Source organism: Belonocnema kinseyi, chromosome 2, assembly GCF_010883055.1.
Source record: "Belonocnema kinseyi isolate 2016_QV_RU_SX_M_011 chromosome 2, B_treatae_v1, whole genome shotgun sequence".
NCBI classification, from domain to species: domain Eukaryota; kingdom Metazoa; phylum Arthropoda; class Insecta; order Hymenoptera; family Cynipidae; genus Belonocnema; species Belonocnema kinseyi.
The window spans coordinates 68330644-68347637 of record NC_046658.1 but is presented as its reverse complement, the minus strand read 5'-3'; the positions used below and the strand labels follow the sequence as shown (position 1 = coordinate 68347637).

Here is a 16994-nt window from a genome sequence, read left to right as displayed (position 1 = left end):
AATATAAAATCAATTTGAATATTATTTTATTATTAAGAAAAATTAATAAACATTTCCATATATAATTTATATATATATAAAGTGTTTCTCGCAATTGTTTCTCATATATTTTGAAAACAAATCTGTTTTTATTTACTAGAAATATTTTCGACCTCAGCAACATTTATAGCCGCATTATGATAACGTTGTGCCTTTTTCTTTCGTGTCGCTGTATATATAAAAATAACGTGATTCAATTTTAAGTTATTACAAATTATAATTACCAAAATTTGAATTCGAAGTATAAACCAACGAATTTTGACGGAATTTATATTTTTTAGATCACGCTCCAAAACATATTTAATTGTGTACGTAATTTTTACGATTATGTATACATAGGAAATACATAATTTGAAATTAAAGATTCACTAAAACTAGCTTTTGAATCGTTTTGCGACTTTTTCATTCAGAGTCAGCTTTTGATTCATTTAAATCTTCGAATTTACATTTGGAGACCCGCACGTGCCCCATATATCGTTTATACACATTTTGAATTACTGAAATAAATTTAATTGGTGATTTTGGATTAACAGAAGAAGATGGGAATGAATCGTTTCAAGTTCTAAATGATATATTTGGCTGAAAATGATTTTTTTGTTAAAAATTGATATTTTTGGTTTAAAATATAAAGATACATATTAGTAGAAAATTCAACTATTAGGTTAAAATAAACTATTCATTAGAAAATTTAACTATTTAGTTCATAAATGAATAAGCAAAATTCAATAATTTTCTTGAAGATTCGCGTATTTGGTTCAAAATTCTTTTCTTTACTGTTGGAAAGGAATTTTTTAATCGAAAAATGTAACTATTTTGTTTTTGGTGGAAAACGTATCCTCTGTAAGATGAAAGTTTAAAAATTTCGTAGAAAATTAAAATATTTGATGTAAAATAATCTTTTTAGTTGAAAAGTCAACGATTTGATAAAATCGTTATAAAATTCAACTATTTGCGGTTAAAAATAATATTTTTTGTTTGAAAAATCGTATTTTGGGTTGGAAATTCCAACTGTTTTGAAGATAATTCATTTTTTTGGCTTCAAAATTTAACGGGTCAATTTCAATAGCAAAATTAAGATAAAGGGACTACGTTAAACCGTATTTTTATAATTATAAAATATTAAACTTAAAACCTATTTTATAAGTATAAAGTGTGTTTACTTTTTAATATTTAATTAATTTAAATCAATTTGAATATTATTTTATTATTAAGAAAAATTAATAAACATTTCCACAATTACATAATTCACTAAGAAATTATTAAAACCTGAGTAATATCTAACAAAACCAGCCTGTAAAGTTATGAACTTTTTTTTTAAGAATAGGAAAATAAATGTGTTGTAGTTGTAAGATGATGTTTTTTAAAGAGAGTAGAGTTGTTAAAAAATACCTTAAAAAGACTTCCAAAGACCTCACAAAAACTGCAATAGAAAATTTGCATAAATTAAAAAAATAGTTATATTTAAAAGTTCCATATGAGCGCTTGTTTTATAAATTTTTAAGTTACATATTACTTATATCAGTTTTCTTTAAATTGCAATTTAAAATACTACATTGTTTTTTATCAATTCTTTAAAAATAATCTTAAACATTCTGTGTCTTTCATCTATACTTTTTTATGCAATATTCCGTCAATTATGTGTTTGCTGATTTTTTTCAGTAGATTTTACGAATAAGGTGTTTTTGAAATCATCGTCTTTCATGACGATTTAAAAATATTTGACCTTATAAATATTGAAAAATGTTGACACACTTAATAAATATAAACAAATTAAATGCGATTTTTTCAAAAATACTGATTAAAACAACGCAGGTAAAGGCAAACAAACGAGTCAAATATAAACTTTTGGAAGTGACTTAGAAAATATGGAAAATATGTACAAATTGCTTCGTCCATAATCATTTTTATGTCACAACAATCGTGTCTGTCCGAAGATAAAACTCAAATATGGTACGCAAACATAATTGAAATAACATTTAATGAAAAAAAGACAAAAAACAATGGGTTCTTTCCATTAATTTAGCAATAAATCAATAAGCATAATTTCTAGTATAAAAAGCAACTGCAACTCATCTTAGGTTAAACGTAAAATATAAATTTAAACACGGTTTCGAATTCAAAATTGGCTTACAAAAAAAATTCTGGACTCGTGTCAGATAAAGATTTTAAAAAAATTGTAATCAGCCTTTTGAAATCTTCTATTCGTTCTTTGGATTTGAAAATTAAAAAAATCTTTTATTTAAAAAATTATGACAATTTTTTTTAGAGTTTTTACTCATGAACAGTAGTACAAAATTGAAAATAAGGAAAAGCCTCTGTTCAATTTAGAGTTCAATGAAAACATGGAAAAAAATATTTTTTGGATTGAAAGAAATGCACACTTTTTTGGAAAAATTTGTGTAACGAGTGCTCCATACAATATGGAATCAAGTTCGAGTGAGTTCGTATAAAAAATTAGGCTCCAGTGATTTTAAATAGAAAATCGAGTCTATTTGTTGACAGCTTGACTTTTTCAATGAAATAAACAAATCAAAATGTCGCCTATTTTGCAATTTTTCACCTATTAAACGTATTTTGGAAATTAACCACATTTGTCGCTTTTTTCAATTTACAGAGTAGAATTTTATTTACAACTGTTATTTATATAACTTTTTATTTTAAAGGACTGTATAGAAAGGAGCTATTATATTTCAGAGATACGGTTAAAGCTATTGTAAAGTTGGTCATATATATAATTTCAAATGTTTTAGTTACAAACTTTATTTTTAGTTTTGACGCAAGAACATTTAATTAGAAAATATTCTGCACGCTAAATTGCACCCCCCCCCCCCTTCCATCCATATTTTTATATCTCAGCAACCATGCAGCATGGTAGTTTATGGATTTGCACCTACAATAGAGTCCTATAGTATACATCTGTGCTTGGGCTGTACGCTAATATGAAATAGAATGTCCTATATATTTTTTTAAATGATAACATACTTTAAGGAACATTTTTGATCATTATTTCATATGAATCTTCGTCATTAACTTTGGAAGTTACATTACTCATCACGTCGCCAAATTTGTTTATAAGACCAGAAAAATAGGTGTGGTCCATATTCTTGGAGAAACAACCAATTTCATCAAGCACCTATTATGTTACTCAAGGATAGACGGCGCCTGATAAAAATGATTCAGTATAGAATTATTTTATATTTGATGACTAATAGTTTGGCATAAAAAGTTGATCAAAAACAAAGTTCTTTTATTAGTTTAACCAATGAAATGTAAATAAGCATTGATTAAATTTTGTATTCAACCCGTAAAACTTTTTTTCACCTAATTGTCACCTGTTTTTAAAAAAAGTTCACCTTTTCACTTTTTTAACAATGCATAATTATACAGAACAGCTGATTCTTTATACGGACACTCGAACTTAATTGATTCTTTATGGAGCTCGATATGGAGTCTATATGTCGAACCTGAAATTTCTTTTAAATCAAAGCAACATGCTATTATTTTTCTACATGAGAAAATTGAATTGTGTTAAAACAATTCTGAAATCCAGAATTTCACCATTTATGCTTTTAAACACCATGAAAATAGTGTTTTTTCGGAAAATAAACCAGTAGCATGTTTTCTAATTTCGTCGTACTGAACTTTTTCATAAATAATTGTGTAAAAGCAGTACTTACAAACAATTTGCGAAATTTTTTTCTGATTTGAAAAGTCCAAAGAACAAACAGAAGATATTAACCGATTTGAAACCTGTTTAACTTCTTTCGAATGCCACCACACTAATTTTGTTCTCCACAGATTTCGACATAGAAAAAAATTTTTCGCACTACCCCATTTCATACTCAATGTTCGCTAAAAGCTAATAGATCTTTAAAAAATTAAGTCGTTAAAAAAAACGTTAAAAAAGTTTAGAACAATTAGCCAATCTTATGAAAAATATTTAAATACTCATCCGGAATTTCGGGACGACGAGACACTTCGTTTGATTTCATCATTATTTATTTAATTAATTATTTTAACAAGTCTATTCAATTTTTTGTTTTAAAAGTACATTTGTTTAATTCTGCCTAATCGCATTTTTCTATTCTGAATAGGATGATCAAATTTCAATCAGAACGAGTTATTCTTGGTGAATCGTAAAATAATGGCTTTTCCGATTCGTCAGTCCCGCTAGCTTATTGTTACCAGTTTGCAATTTCTCTACATCTACAAGATAGATAATTCACGAGATCTAAAGAAGTAAAGGTTGAAGCGGGGTCAATCGTTTATCGTTTCCTGGGTAGTCAAATTTTCTAACGTATCACTTTTTCCCATATCAGAGTCCTCCAGCTGGCTTCGCAATCTTGTTTTCACTTTTTTTTCTCGTTTAATTATGAAATATGGAACTTATTCTGAAAATTTGTTTTGGCTCTAAAATGTGTTTAAAAAAAAAGTCTAAATGCACTCATTATATTGTAATAATTGTTAGGACTTTCAAGAAAATAAAACGCAAAAGTAACATTTTTTTAAGCATAGCATTTTGAAACTTTTCAGTTTAGACTTTTAAAGCAACGAAATTAATTAAAAAACTGTCCTATTTCAACTGACCAGCTCAATTTAAGACATGGCCGAATTGGAATTGAAAATGGTACAAACAAAAATGTTTGAAACAAGCCCACGGTAAATTCTCTAAACTGTTTCTCAGAAAAAAGGAATATCTTTTAAATGTCTATTCAATTCACTTAGAATTTAATTTTTAATATGTTTTGATTTCCCCATCAGACCGGCCCACATGATTGCCGACCCATATGGAATTTTCAAGATTTATGATGTCCTACCGACCCTGATTTAAAATTAAACTTGAGAGATATTAAAATATGTATAGTTATTGAATTTGAAGAAGTTTCAGTGTTAACTAATTTTTGTTGTTGAATCGATTGAATATTTTGAAACTTAAGAACGTCTTAATTTTTAACATATTTTTAAATTCACATATCTGCCTGTTTTTAAAGTCGATTTTAAAATTGAATCATTTCCAAATAAAGGTTTTAAATGTCACTGCTTTCAATTTAAATTTGAACACTTTCACATCGAGTGCTTTTTAATCTCTGCTCCCTTTCCAAATACATTACTTACTGTCAATTTTATAATAATTATTTTTAAAAAATGGAACATATACTTGAATTCAAGTTCATTTTTCTTATTCTGTCAACTTAACATTTCTTTATTGTTTATGAAAAAAGGCACTGAAATATAAATGATTTAAAATGGGAGGCTTTCGAAACTAGATTTCGTAGATCGAAAAGTTCCTATTAGATTCTTTTTATAATGAGTCTTATTTTAGGATTAAAATAATAATTTAAATTCTTTATTATTTCAAGTTTTGATTTGTTCATATTCATAGTCCCTCCAAAGGAGTCGCTTTTATATCTACATGCTGGATGCTTTCCAAATTTTTGGACACTTCTTTTAGTTTTGAAGAAATATCTGAAATTAGATGCATCTAAAAAAATTGATTTTTTAATTGAAAAATGAATACAAATGTTATAGTTTATATTCCAGAACTTTCTACCTGACAAGACTTAAAAGTGAAATATTTGCAACTTTACATCGCTTTCACATTAATTAAAACCTGGTTCCTTTCCTAACACATTGGATACTTTCAATTTTTAAATTAACATCATCAAAATGAAAAATAAATGTTAAATTTATGCCTCCCACTCTTTTGAATTTAGTTTTCGTTAAAGTTTCTTTTTATTTATTCATTGAAAAACATGAAATACTACTTTTCAATGCAAATCATTTCTAATCAATTTCCAAAATGTATTGTATCCATATATAGTTTCTGCCACAATGAAAAACAGTATACTACATCAATCTCATATGTCTGAAATATCTGTTACGTTTTTGATACCTATTTATTAATTTTCAAGGTTGTTCTGACAATTGTACACAAACAACAATCTCAAATATTAACATAACAATCTTTCGAATTCATTAACAGGTTCTGCAAAAGGCGAAAAGAAAGTCAATAGAAACCAGACGACAACCAGACTGCACCATTTAAGGCAACAGATGACGAAAAGTTCGTCGGGTCGGTTGTCTGTTTTTTTGGACTGGAAGCCTGGAGAACGGTCGAACTCGGAGAACAAGGTCACACCAGGTAGACAGACCTAGCACAGCGTATGGCCGCTACGGGTTGGTGCGCGCTCCACAAAATGCTAACAATCCAACAGATCGTTGCTTTCCTGTCCGAGAAGGCAGTCGATGAACCTTAGGTCTCAGGAACCTAGTCGCACGTGTCTTATTCACTATAAGCTCAATATTTCAATTTAAATTAAGAGCACCTCCTTTAAGAGCCCAAAATTAAAAGAGGTACCCCAAATTCAAACTCTTCAAAAAGTCGGTTCAAACTTCGGGCAGTGATCGTGACGATCGTGAACACTGAAGGTACATCCTGTCGACACGCTTCCGCACCTGGAGGATTCCCTCGTGTGTGTCACGCACACAGATTTAATTCTTGCTTCGAGTTTGAAAGAGTTCAAACGTGAAACTCGCAATCTTCTTCAAAACTTCGAGTAAACTTTTTTATTTTGCGGTCTGTTTGTGGATAAATAGTCGGTGACGTGTGATGTAACTAGGAATGGTAATATATCGAAGCAAGCGTCGCTCGACGCTTTTACGATCTGATAAAACTGGCTAAAAATACCGAGTTTTATCAAAAACAGCTTCGATAAGCCCTTCAGTTTTCGTGAAACTGCGCTAGGTGCAAGACGTATTCGGGCAGCTATGAAACCGGAGGTGAGTAGTTAAAAACACAGAAGTCAACGATTTTTTAATGTTTCCTGAGGATTATGTAGCGAGCATTGAACCGGTTATGAGTTACCAGATCGGGAAGTAAATTTTAAATCACATTTTTATAGGAAACTGGAAGTGGTTTTGGAAAAATGGGTTCTGCTTGAGTGCTCTAATTTGTGTTAGAGATTTTATTTGGATATTCTGAGAGTGATATACTAAGAGTTCTGCTGGGATTTAAACCGTTTATTTTGTGGGAAATAAATAATGAAGGTGCGTGAGATCGCGTGTGTGTCAGTTCCCATCGCTTTATATAATAAAATGGCAATGTGATTTGAAAATGAAAATTTAACTCACTGCCATTCTATGTAGTGTTTACTGTTATGTAACTTTTTGTGTCATTTGTACTTGAATTAGATCATTTCAAACCGTTTTTATTTTTTGTAATTTGATTTAAAAATTAATTTAACACTCATTAGGAAAAAGGAATGACATTGTCCAAACTTGTTTAGTTAAAGAAATAAATTTCCAAATTAAAAATTAAAAAATTGAACAACACTTATTTTGTATCTTAACAAAATTTAAATGTTGAAGAATTTCATTTTAAAACGATAAATTTAAAATGTTTAATTTTAAAATGGTTTAATTTGTTAAACGACCCAGATTTCAAGGTATTATAATTTTAAAATTCCTTAATCTTAAAGCTACCGAATTTAACATCTTGATATACAAATTTGCAAATTTATAACATCTTATTTAAAAATGTCAAGCCCTAGTTTTGATTGAGACATTCCAATTGCATTCAAATTTTACGTAACCAATAATTGTAAAACCACCAAGTTAAAAGCATTCATTATCTTAAACTGCCATTGAAAATCCAGTTGTTTTAAAGCAGATGATAATTTCGAATTTGTTACCTTCAAACTTATAAGAATTAATTTTACAATTGTTACAAATTTTAATTTAGCAATTTCGAATTTTAAAAAATTGCTGATGAGAACAAAAATTTAAAAATTCATAATTGGCAGGGTTGTATTCCCAACAAGTTGGCCACTTTAAGTCGTAGTCATTTTAGTTTTTTTTTCCTTTGAATATTGACTCTTTTCTCAAATTATCTCAATAAAGTATTCATATCTTTTGTTCAAAAATTATAAATGACAAAGTAGGTCAAATTTCTTGTCACACACTTGTCCCAAACTACAAAAAAAAATTACTACATTATTACAGGTTCTTATCTGGTTATGCTGAATTGCTATTTTAGGTTAAAACTAAAAGATATTTATTGGAACTATTCATAATGCGAGCTAAAATGGTTAATTTTATACTTACGAAGGTTTAAGTATAGTTAAACATCGATTTATCAACGCTGATTTCAAATAACTCTAAATTATTTTTAAAGAAGAAAGTAAAACGTTCGATTGCGTGGTTGTGGGAAATATTGGCAATGGAGTTTCAATTCGTTTCAACATTCCCTTCTTGAGTACTGTCTTGAGCACTGCTTTATATAATATTTTTTATAAAATGCCCAGTAATTCTCCATATTAATTTATCATACTACAAAATGAAAAATGAGGATATTTTGAAATGCTTAAGTCTAGATTAAATAAATCATTTTGAAATATTTTTATCTGTTCTTCATATATTTTAAAGAGACTTCTGAAATTGAGTTGGCATCACTTGATCTTTTAGATTTCGATTTTCATACCCCTTGCGTTGCTCTTAATTTTTTTAAATACATACATATTTTAAGTATATTAAACATTTTTTTGTTTTCCAAATTTTCATGGTCTAAAATTTTCAACTTTTCGGCAATAGCCCTATTTAAAATATTTATGTTTAAGTTATTTAAACCAAAATTTCATTAAACAAATGGCCTCTGTTTTCGTAAAAATGATTTCCTTAACAATTTTGATCATTTTCTCATTATTGTGAAACTATAAATTAATGAAGGAAATATTTCGATTAATTTTGTTACTCTACAAAAATGTAAATATTAATCCGAATATTATGCATCATTTGAAAACTGAATGTACTATTTTATTATTTTGCCCAGATATTTTCTCAATAAATAATCTCACGATTTGAAACTACATTCATGAATTAATTAAAATGCTTGCAAAATAATCTTGTATTTACAACACTGAACAATAATAACTCAACATTATTTAAATGTTTAAAAGACACTTTGTGGGAACTCGAACGTAAAAATAAATGCCAAATGTTGTTATTAGCAAAAAATTATTTCCGCAAATTAAACAGATGGGCACTTTTTATTTAAGGAAGAGGATAATTCACGCCTTCAATATCAGAAAAAATTGTTTTCGGAAGGGTTTCTATAATACACCTAACACCCTCTCCAAGGAAGAGATCTTCTTTCTCATTACGTACAAGCGAAGGTTTCAGAAACCTAAAGAATGCACCTTTTATGCATTAATGATACACCTTGAATGCTAGCAACGGAAGAAGTAAATGCGTGTGAAACCTCAAGAAGGGAATGTTGAAACGATTTGAAACTCCATTGCCAATATTTCCCGCAACCACGCAATCGAACGTTTTACTTTCTTCTGTAAAAATAATAATAATTAACACTCAAATTAATTAAATTAAACAATCAATTTTCTCTTTATTTTTGCGCTTTGAAGTTTAATTCGTGTTTCTACAACACATTGTCATTAACAGTTTTTATAATACGTCATTAATTATATCAATATTATTCAAGATTGTAAGCTTTATTATTATAACTTCAATATTTATTTTTTATTTTTGAATCAGAAAAGAATTTTTTCTTTGTTGATTTATGTCTCGTAATTTTAAAACCTGACCCAGATAACAGAATTTTATAACCCTAGGCTTTTGTCTGCTATCTGTAGCAGTAAGTGGATAATTATACTAGTCCTAATAATATTAGGTTCTTGGGTGCATTATAACAACGCTTGTTATAATTGAGTACTTAGGCGCAAACGTTGAGACTATAAAAAATGTATAGGCCTCATAACACCATTGTTGCAACTGGGTACACTTAAATATTATGTGTTAAATTATGACTCTCGTAACTCCGTCTCTAGCACAATAGTCTTCAGTCACTCATGTGTCAAGCCCATCTTAAGTGTTTTCTTCTATAAATCTCATCTTAAATAAGAGAAAGCATATTACCTATATTAGGTAACAGGAGCGAATTTTCAGGACATTTTTGAGGCCGAGAAGAACTGGGAATTGACAACTGATTTATTTGTTATCAAAAGTTTGGTTATTTCTTAACAGAAAACGCGTCCAATCACTTTAAATCATGGTGGGATCCCACGCAGGACTTACACAAACCAGGTTATTACATCATCGATTTTGTTAACAAACAAACAAATTTGCAATTAAAATTGAATTGGTTGAATTTTGCATAATTTAATTCACAATTTAAAAATTATTAATTTCTGAACGATTTAAATTTACTTAAAGTAATTGAAATTTTTAAAAATTTGAGTATGAAAAAAATTTTATCATCACAATTTTTGGTGACTAAACATTTCTTCTGTTTTAAATTAAGTTCGGGATCGATTCAGTTTCAAAGTTTTGTTATGGAATAAAAAATAGATTTTTCAAATCATATAAATATTATAAATTACCATAACTTCCGTATTCTGCAATACAATATATTAATATTATAGAATAATCGATTCATCTCAAATGAAGAAATGTATCCCGTTGTTGTATCAAGTTTTTAATTACATAACTAATGACCATATCTCGGACGTTAAATTCTGCATCCGAGTATAAAACACCTACTCTGCCGTGGTGTATAACTGTATACAATACTTTATCTGAAATAGGCAGAATAAGTGCCCTTTTTCTGTAAAATGTCTCTTTATTGTACCCCGTATGCACGCGCGTGCGGCGATGTTGTAAGTCCAAAATCCATTTCGTAGTTCAAAGTGGTTTTAAAATGAATTCTTCTCACTCTTTTCTTTCACTTTCCTTTCACTTCTCACTCACTGGTGCCTCCTTTCTGTCACTTTACCTGCCGCTCGTCGCGGTATAATAAAGTGCTATTTTACTGCCGCTCCGCGGGCAGAAACAGTACGCTTATTCTGCCTATTTCAGATCAAATGTATTAATATCACCAAAGTATCTCGTCGTCCTGAAATTCGAGGTTAATAGTCAAATATTTTTCATTATAAGTTTGGCTAGTCGTCCAGAAATTTCAGGGAATAGTAACTTCCTTATTCTTCATTAAAATGTATTAACGTTAGAAGTCAATCGATTGCCAATACTGGGGAATTCCCCGCAATGCATATAATCGAAATAAAAATTCCAGAAATTAGAAAAAGCTGACAATTTAACATTCCAGCATTGGAATCAATATAAAATATCCAAAACTAAAATTGCCGACTTAAGGAAATTTCCTAATCTAATAATTAAGAAATTAGTTAATAATAAAATAAATAATAATAAACAAAATAAAATGCTTTTATTTTGTGAACATATATTTTGTTATTTAATATCAAAACAGTTTTGTAATTGCTTAGACTCTGGAATCTTATCATTTGGAAAATTGCCTGCGTCGGTAATTTTATAGTGACAAATTAAAAAAAAATATATTTAAAAAAAATTTTGATTATCAGGGGGTTTTTACACTAAAAAAAGAGTTTCTTTTTTTAGAGACTCAAGAAGTGTCAAAAAATATACAAAAATGCAATAACTTTCAATCAAACATTTTTTGAAGAGAAATTGTTGGTAATCTATATTTTCTCTACTAAATAAGTAACCAACATTTTAAAAAAGTGGTGTGGGTCCTAAATGGAATCCACCTCATATGAAATTTCATAATAACTTAAATTTGATCATTGTTGCTTTTAAATTCCTTAATCTTTAAATGTTAAAAAATATTCAGTCTCAATTTTTTTATTCGAGATTCCCAATAAATAACTTTCTTCACTTTTGGCGACTTTTTAAAAATAAGTATGGTCACTTTTTTCAAAGAACTTTTTATGCTTTTTCTTATTTTACCCTTTTAATATTATTTTATACTTACGCTAGATTTTTTTAACCGCAAATATTTTAAGATTTTTTTTCTTCATATTTAAGATTTAGAATCATTCAAGCATTAAGTTTTCAAAAAATTAAAAATTTTAATGTGAAAAGTTGAAAACGGCCATAAGATTTGAATTATTTAGCTTTCAACAATTTATTATTGAAATCTTTTTTATGATAAAACAATTAAAATCCCAGCGGTGTAAAATTTTAATAGTTGTTAATTAAATTTCAAATTAAAAGCTTTAATCATGAAAAAATTATATATTGAAAACCATTCTAATCGAATAACTTCAGATTTCAAACTGTTTTTAATTGAAACCGGCCAAAATCGAATAATTACTGATTAAAAATAGGTACATTTAAATCATTTCAAGATTAAAGTGTTGATAATTGAATAGGTAATTTGAAATATAATGCATACATTCACAATGAAGTGTGCAATTTACATATTAAGACCCTGCATATTTGAATATTTTCCAATTCAGTACGTTTAATATTAAATAACTGTGGATTGAAAAAGTTTCAAAATTGGACAATTTCTAATTAAAGTCGTTTCAAACCTGATAATTTTAGAAGTCATTTATAATCACTTTGTAAAAATAATAAAGTGACCTTTCTTCAACCTAATAATTTCTGCGAATTATCTTTCTTTAATTTGTATATTGCTTGTAAAACTTATTACATTCTCATTATGATGTGAAGGTATTGCTTTTATGTGAAAACTGACTATCGCGGATTTCTTTGAACCTCCACGTTTTGAAGCCCTCTGATTCAGAAAAAATAGTTTTTGCGTCGGCTCGAATATTCATAGTACTTGTAAATTCGAACAATTGATTCTTATGCCGTTTTTCGATAAAAAAAAAATGATCAGAGTTATAGCATTTTCAAAATCCAATAAAGCAAACGAAAATGAACATTTTAAATTAAACAACGTACGATATATAAAAAACATGAAAAGAAGAAAAACGTTACTTTTTAAAATCCCTACAAGATTATCATAATAACTTTTGAATTTTTTCGAAAAATCAGAAATTCAAATTTTGATCGCTCAAAAAAATAATCAAAAATTAACAATTTCATTTTGCGGTCAAACTATACAAGATACGGAAAAATATGACTTTACGAAAACTGTGCATTCATATAAAGATCTACAAATTTCTTTTTAACTAAATTTTAATAGGACGCATAATTTTTTTGTATTCCGAAGAAATAGCATCAAAAATAAAAAATTAAATTTTTGGACAAACGACAAAGCTGCGAAAAAAATAAATAAACAACATTTATTCACTCAAAAAAGAACTAGAACTTTTTATTAATAATTTTTAGACAGTATGCGTAGTTTTTGTTTTACCCGTGAAACATAATATGAAGAATAAAACAATTAATTTTTTTGAAAAACGATGCACGGTACGAAAAAAGGTGGTTTAAAAAAATTGTGCATTTTAAAAATATTTACACGTTTGTTTAGCTATCTCATTTTAATAGGATGGGCAGTTTTTATTTTAATCGTAAAAAATAAAATTAAAAATAAAATAGTCAAATTTTTGGAATAATGACACAAAGCTATGAAAACAATGCATATGGAAAAAAATTGCTTATCCAAAAAATCGCTACACATTTGTCTTTAATAATTTTTCGATAGGACGCGTAGTTTTTGTGTTCTTAGTAAAAAAAATATATAATTGAAAATAAAGAAATAAAATGGTTGAGAAAGCTACACAAAAGACGAAACAAATGAGAAGGCAAAAATAGTTCAATAAAAAAATATCTGCAAATATGTTATAAACTCTCGTTATACAAATATATTAGAAATAAAAAATTCACTTTTTGAAAAAAAGGCCGCAAGCTTCAGTAACGTTTTATTAAACAAAATTTTTCGCCTAAATTATGTCTTAAAATTTGCTTAGAATCACTCTACGCTAGGATGCGTATTTTTAGTTTAAATCGTAAAAAATAACATTGAAAATAAATTAAATTTATGGAAAAACGACACAAGCTTTTTTGCAATTATAAATTATAAAAAACAAGGCAATGAAAAGACACATGTTGCAATACTATAATGCAATGTAATTTGTACTTTTATTGCAAGCTCTAAATAATCAATACCAGGCCGAGGTACATGAATAAATGTAATATACGTTTGATATAATAGTGTTGAGCATAACATAGGAAATTTTTAATTTTTGACAAAATCGAGTGCGAAGCACAAGATATGTGATAAGAATGTGTTATACCTTACAGCCGAAACAGCTTTAACAAAAGAGAATTCACAATCACCAGATTACAGTTGTCGATATTTTGACCATTAATTTTAAAAAGTCTGTGCACAAACTTGGAGAAAATAGAAAGACCGAGCGCGTACCGAGAGATAAAAAAATTATTGAGCGCGAAGCGCGAGAAACAATAGCCGAGCGACCAAGGCGCGCTCAGATTTGCGAGCAGCGCGCGTTGAGAATGTGTCCACGCAGCGGGACGATTTTATTTTAGTTAATGAACATTTAACTGTTGAACAATAGAATTTTCCTCGGAATTTTCTCTAAACGTTATCATTGTTTACCACTTTTTATTCATACTATGAAAATGTATTACCTAGTCTTATCTTCGGTTTTGTATTTTACGATACCAGAAGCAATTTTAGTTTCCGCAGTCTTCTATTATTTTTACTACAAGAAACAACTCTTCCTGAAAAATGTTAAAAAGTAAGATATATTGCCAAATTATAAGAAGTACAAATTAGTGAGGTGTTTTTAACAAAAATCCACTTATAGTTTTCTGAAATTTATTAAATTTCTGTTTTCCTCGAAATATTGAAGTTAAATTGATATGAAAATCATACAAAATTGCGAGCCTTGTGGATTTAAATTAAATTAATTTGAAATGCTTTCGTTGTACAATAAGACAGTTTTCACAATAAAATGAATTCCTTTCATATTGCAATTATACTCCTTATCAAGGGAGAATAGGAAAAAGTGCTTTTCACGGTAATTCTCTGTTAGGAAAGTTATGCCAGAGGGCGTAAGGATCTTTAAAAAAACCGGTTCGACTGCTTTACAAATTGGTTGATCTACATTTTTCAGCGAACATGCTCGATCAAGCGTTCCATTTCACACAGAATATTCCATTCGCAAGTTGCGCATCATAGAAGACGATGGGAAATTTTGTAAAGCTCCACCATCAGGAATTTTCGCAGAAATCTAGAAAATCCCAATTTCAGAATCTGTACGTAAAACTGCATCTTTGGCTAGAAAATTACTCGCACCAACAAATTGTTTTCTTCAAATATCTGTTCTGAAAATAGGACACTTTTTATTTCTTCTATTTTTTACAGAAATACTATAGCATTGTTTTTTTTATAAGTTATTATTATTTTGTACAAATTTTAATTGTGCTATCGAAATCGAAAGGATGATCTGAGATGTCTATTACAGCTTCAGAAAGAGTAAAGTTACTTTTTTCTGTTTTTGAATAGTTTTTAGATACCATTGTTTTTTATTTCCATTCTAGATGATATTTAAAAACAGCGAATGTTTATGCCATGTTGTCATGATTTGACACTTTCATAAAGAATGCTCAGTATCTGATTTATGCGTCTCATCATTATTAGGGGGAAATTATTAATAATTTGTAATGTAATTCAACGAAAAAACATAGGCACGAAATATGCAATTTCACATTTATTGCAAGAATTGTAATTTAGGCCTGCAGAAGTATTTTTTAAATTAAAACAATCCTGAAAATGTACTATAAAAAGAAGGCAGAAAATATATTCTAACATTATTTTTTAGCATAATTATAGAAATCGAATATTACGTCCTTTTTATTTCTGAATATTTATGACCTTCTTTTTGCAACAAATTGAGATTGAACCATAAAAAGAAATTCCTTGGTTTATTGGATTCTTAAAAATGGTGGCATTATATATATTTATGTACTATGTTTTGACTTTCTCCTACGTAATTTTCTCCACGAGACGATTAGTAAAATTAGTCGCAAATAAAATCTCACTTATGGTCGGTATTTTCCAAACGAATGAACTTTCGGTCAGTCTTCCTGGGACATAACGAGATATAGCATCTTTGATTACTGTTTAAGTGGCAAAGTGCAGATAGCTTGCATATGTTCCGCAAATAAATTGTTATATAAGGTAATTACATTTTATTTTAGAGCTTTTACTTTATTTTATATACTTTTTTTCTAGTTAATTTTGCTTTCCTTGAGCATTTTTCGTCACACGCTGATTACGAACATAATTATGTACGATTGAAACGTGAACGACAAATGCAGAGTGTTAAGCCATCTTCAGTTGTCTATTGGTTAAAATTTCACTGACATTCCCAGGTTTAATTATTCTTGAATTACCTTATGAGCAACGAGAGAGTTTCCTGCACTACTGGGGAAAAAGAATTAATCTGCTAGAGAAATTGGTGAAATTTTTCTTTTTTGTTGACTACTATTATCTTTCTTGGACTTTTTATAGGCTTTTTATTTGAGCACTCGTTTAACAAGAAAATTATATTTTTGTTTTATAAGTTTAATTTAGCATATGAATATTCTTAAAATAAATCAATCATTTTGAAATGTTTACCAACCAAATTTAATCAGATAACATTAGCTTAGTTTAAATATAAGCTTAGTTGATAAAACAAAATAAATTTAATTTAGTAATCTTCTAAAATCAAAGACTATTTAACATACTGACAAAGATAAGTAATTTGATCATAACTCATGTGCCATATTGCATTTATATGTATATATTTACACCTTTGATTACGAAGTTATTTTTATTTGATTTAATTCAAAATTATTTGAACTGGGGAAAAAACTTATGGTTTGGCATCTGAAAGAAGTACAGAAATTTTCCAAATCTCAGTTCTTGAATTTTAAAGTTCATAAAATTGTAAAAATCTGAAATTGTTTAAAAAACTTTTGGGCAAATAAATATTTTTTTAATGTACAAAAACCTTCTTCTTTTTCAGATTTATTTAATTGTATTGAATTCAAGAAATATTACTTTATTTGGTTATTACAAAAAGAAATTTTTTGTTCTTTTAAAAAGTTTCGAAATCGTCAGTTTTGCCTTTTTAAGGTTTTTCGTGCCAAATATGGAGTCACTGGCAAAAAAAGGTTTCTATGATTTTAAGACTGGAATCATTATT

The 16994-nt window shown here is 28.2% G+C and overlaps 2 protein-coding genes across 6 annotated transcripts in view; one reads left to right on the top strand and one right to left on the bottom strand.

Annotated features, from left to right (window-relative positions):
- Positions 1-14130, bottom strand: part of LOC117167060 — a 20277-nt gene extending 6147 nt beyond the window's left edge. Inside the window, exon 1 of the mRNA XM_033351647.1 lies at positions 14073-14130. The gene's annotated coding sequence lies outside the window, so the exon portion shown is untranslated. The remainder of the gene's footprint in view (positions 1-14072) is intronic.
- The window catches only part of LOC117167061, a 23458-nt gene continuing 12542 nt past the window's right edge, over positions 6079-16994 (top strand). Inside the window, exons 1-2 of one of the 5 annotated variants that reach the window (XM_033351653.1) lie at positions 14492-14537; positions 14916-15057. Coding sequence is in view for 3 of the 5 variants with exons in the window: in XM_033351651.1 (XP_033207542.1) it covers positions 6808-6819 (12 nt within the window). In the remaining 2 variants the exon portion in view is untranslated. Of the gene's footprint in view, positions 6820-7012; positions 7087-14491; positions 14538-14915; positions 15058-16994 lie in introns of those variants that run through there. The other 4 variants (XM_033351651.1, XM_033351648.1, XM_033351650.1 and 1 more) reach the window with 4 other exon arrangements.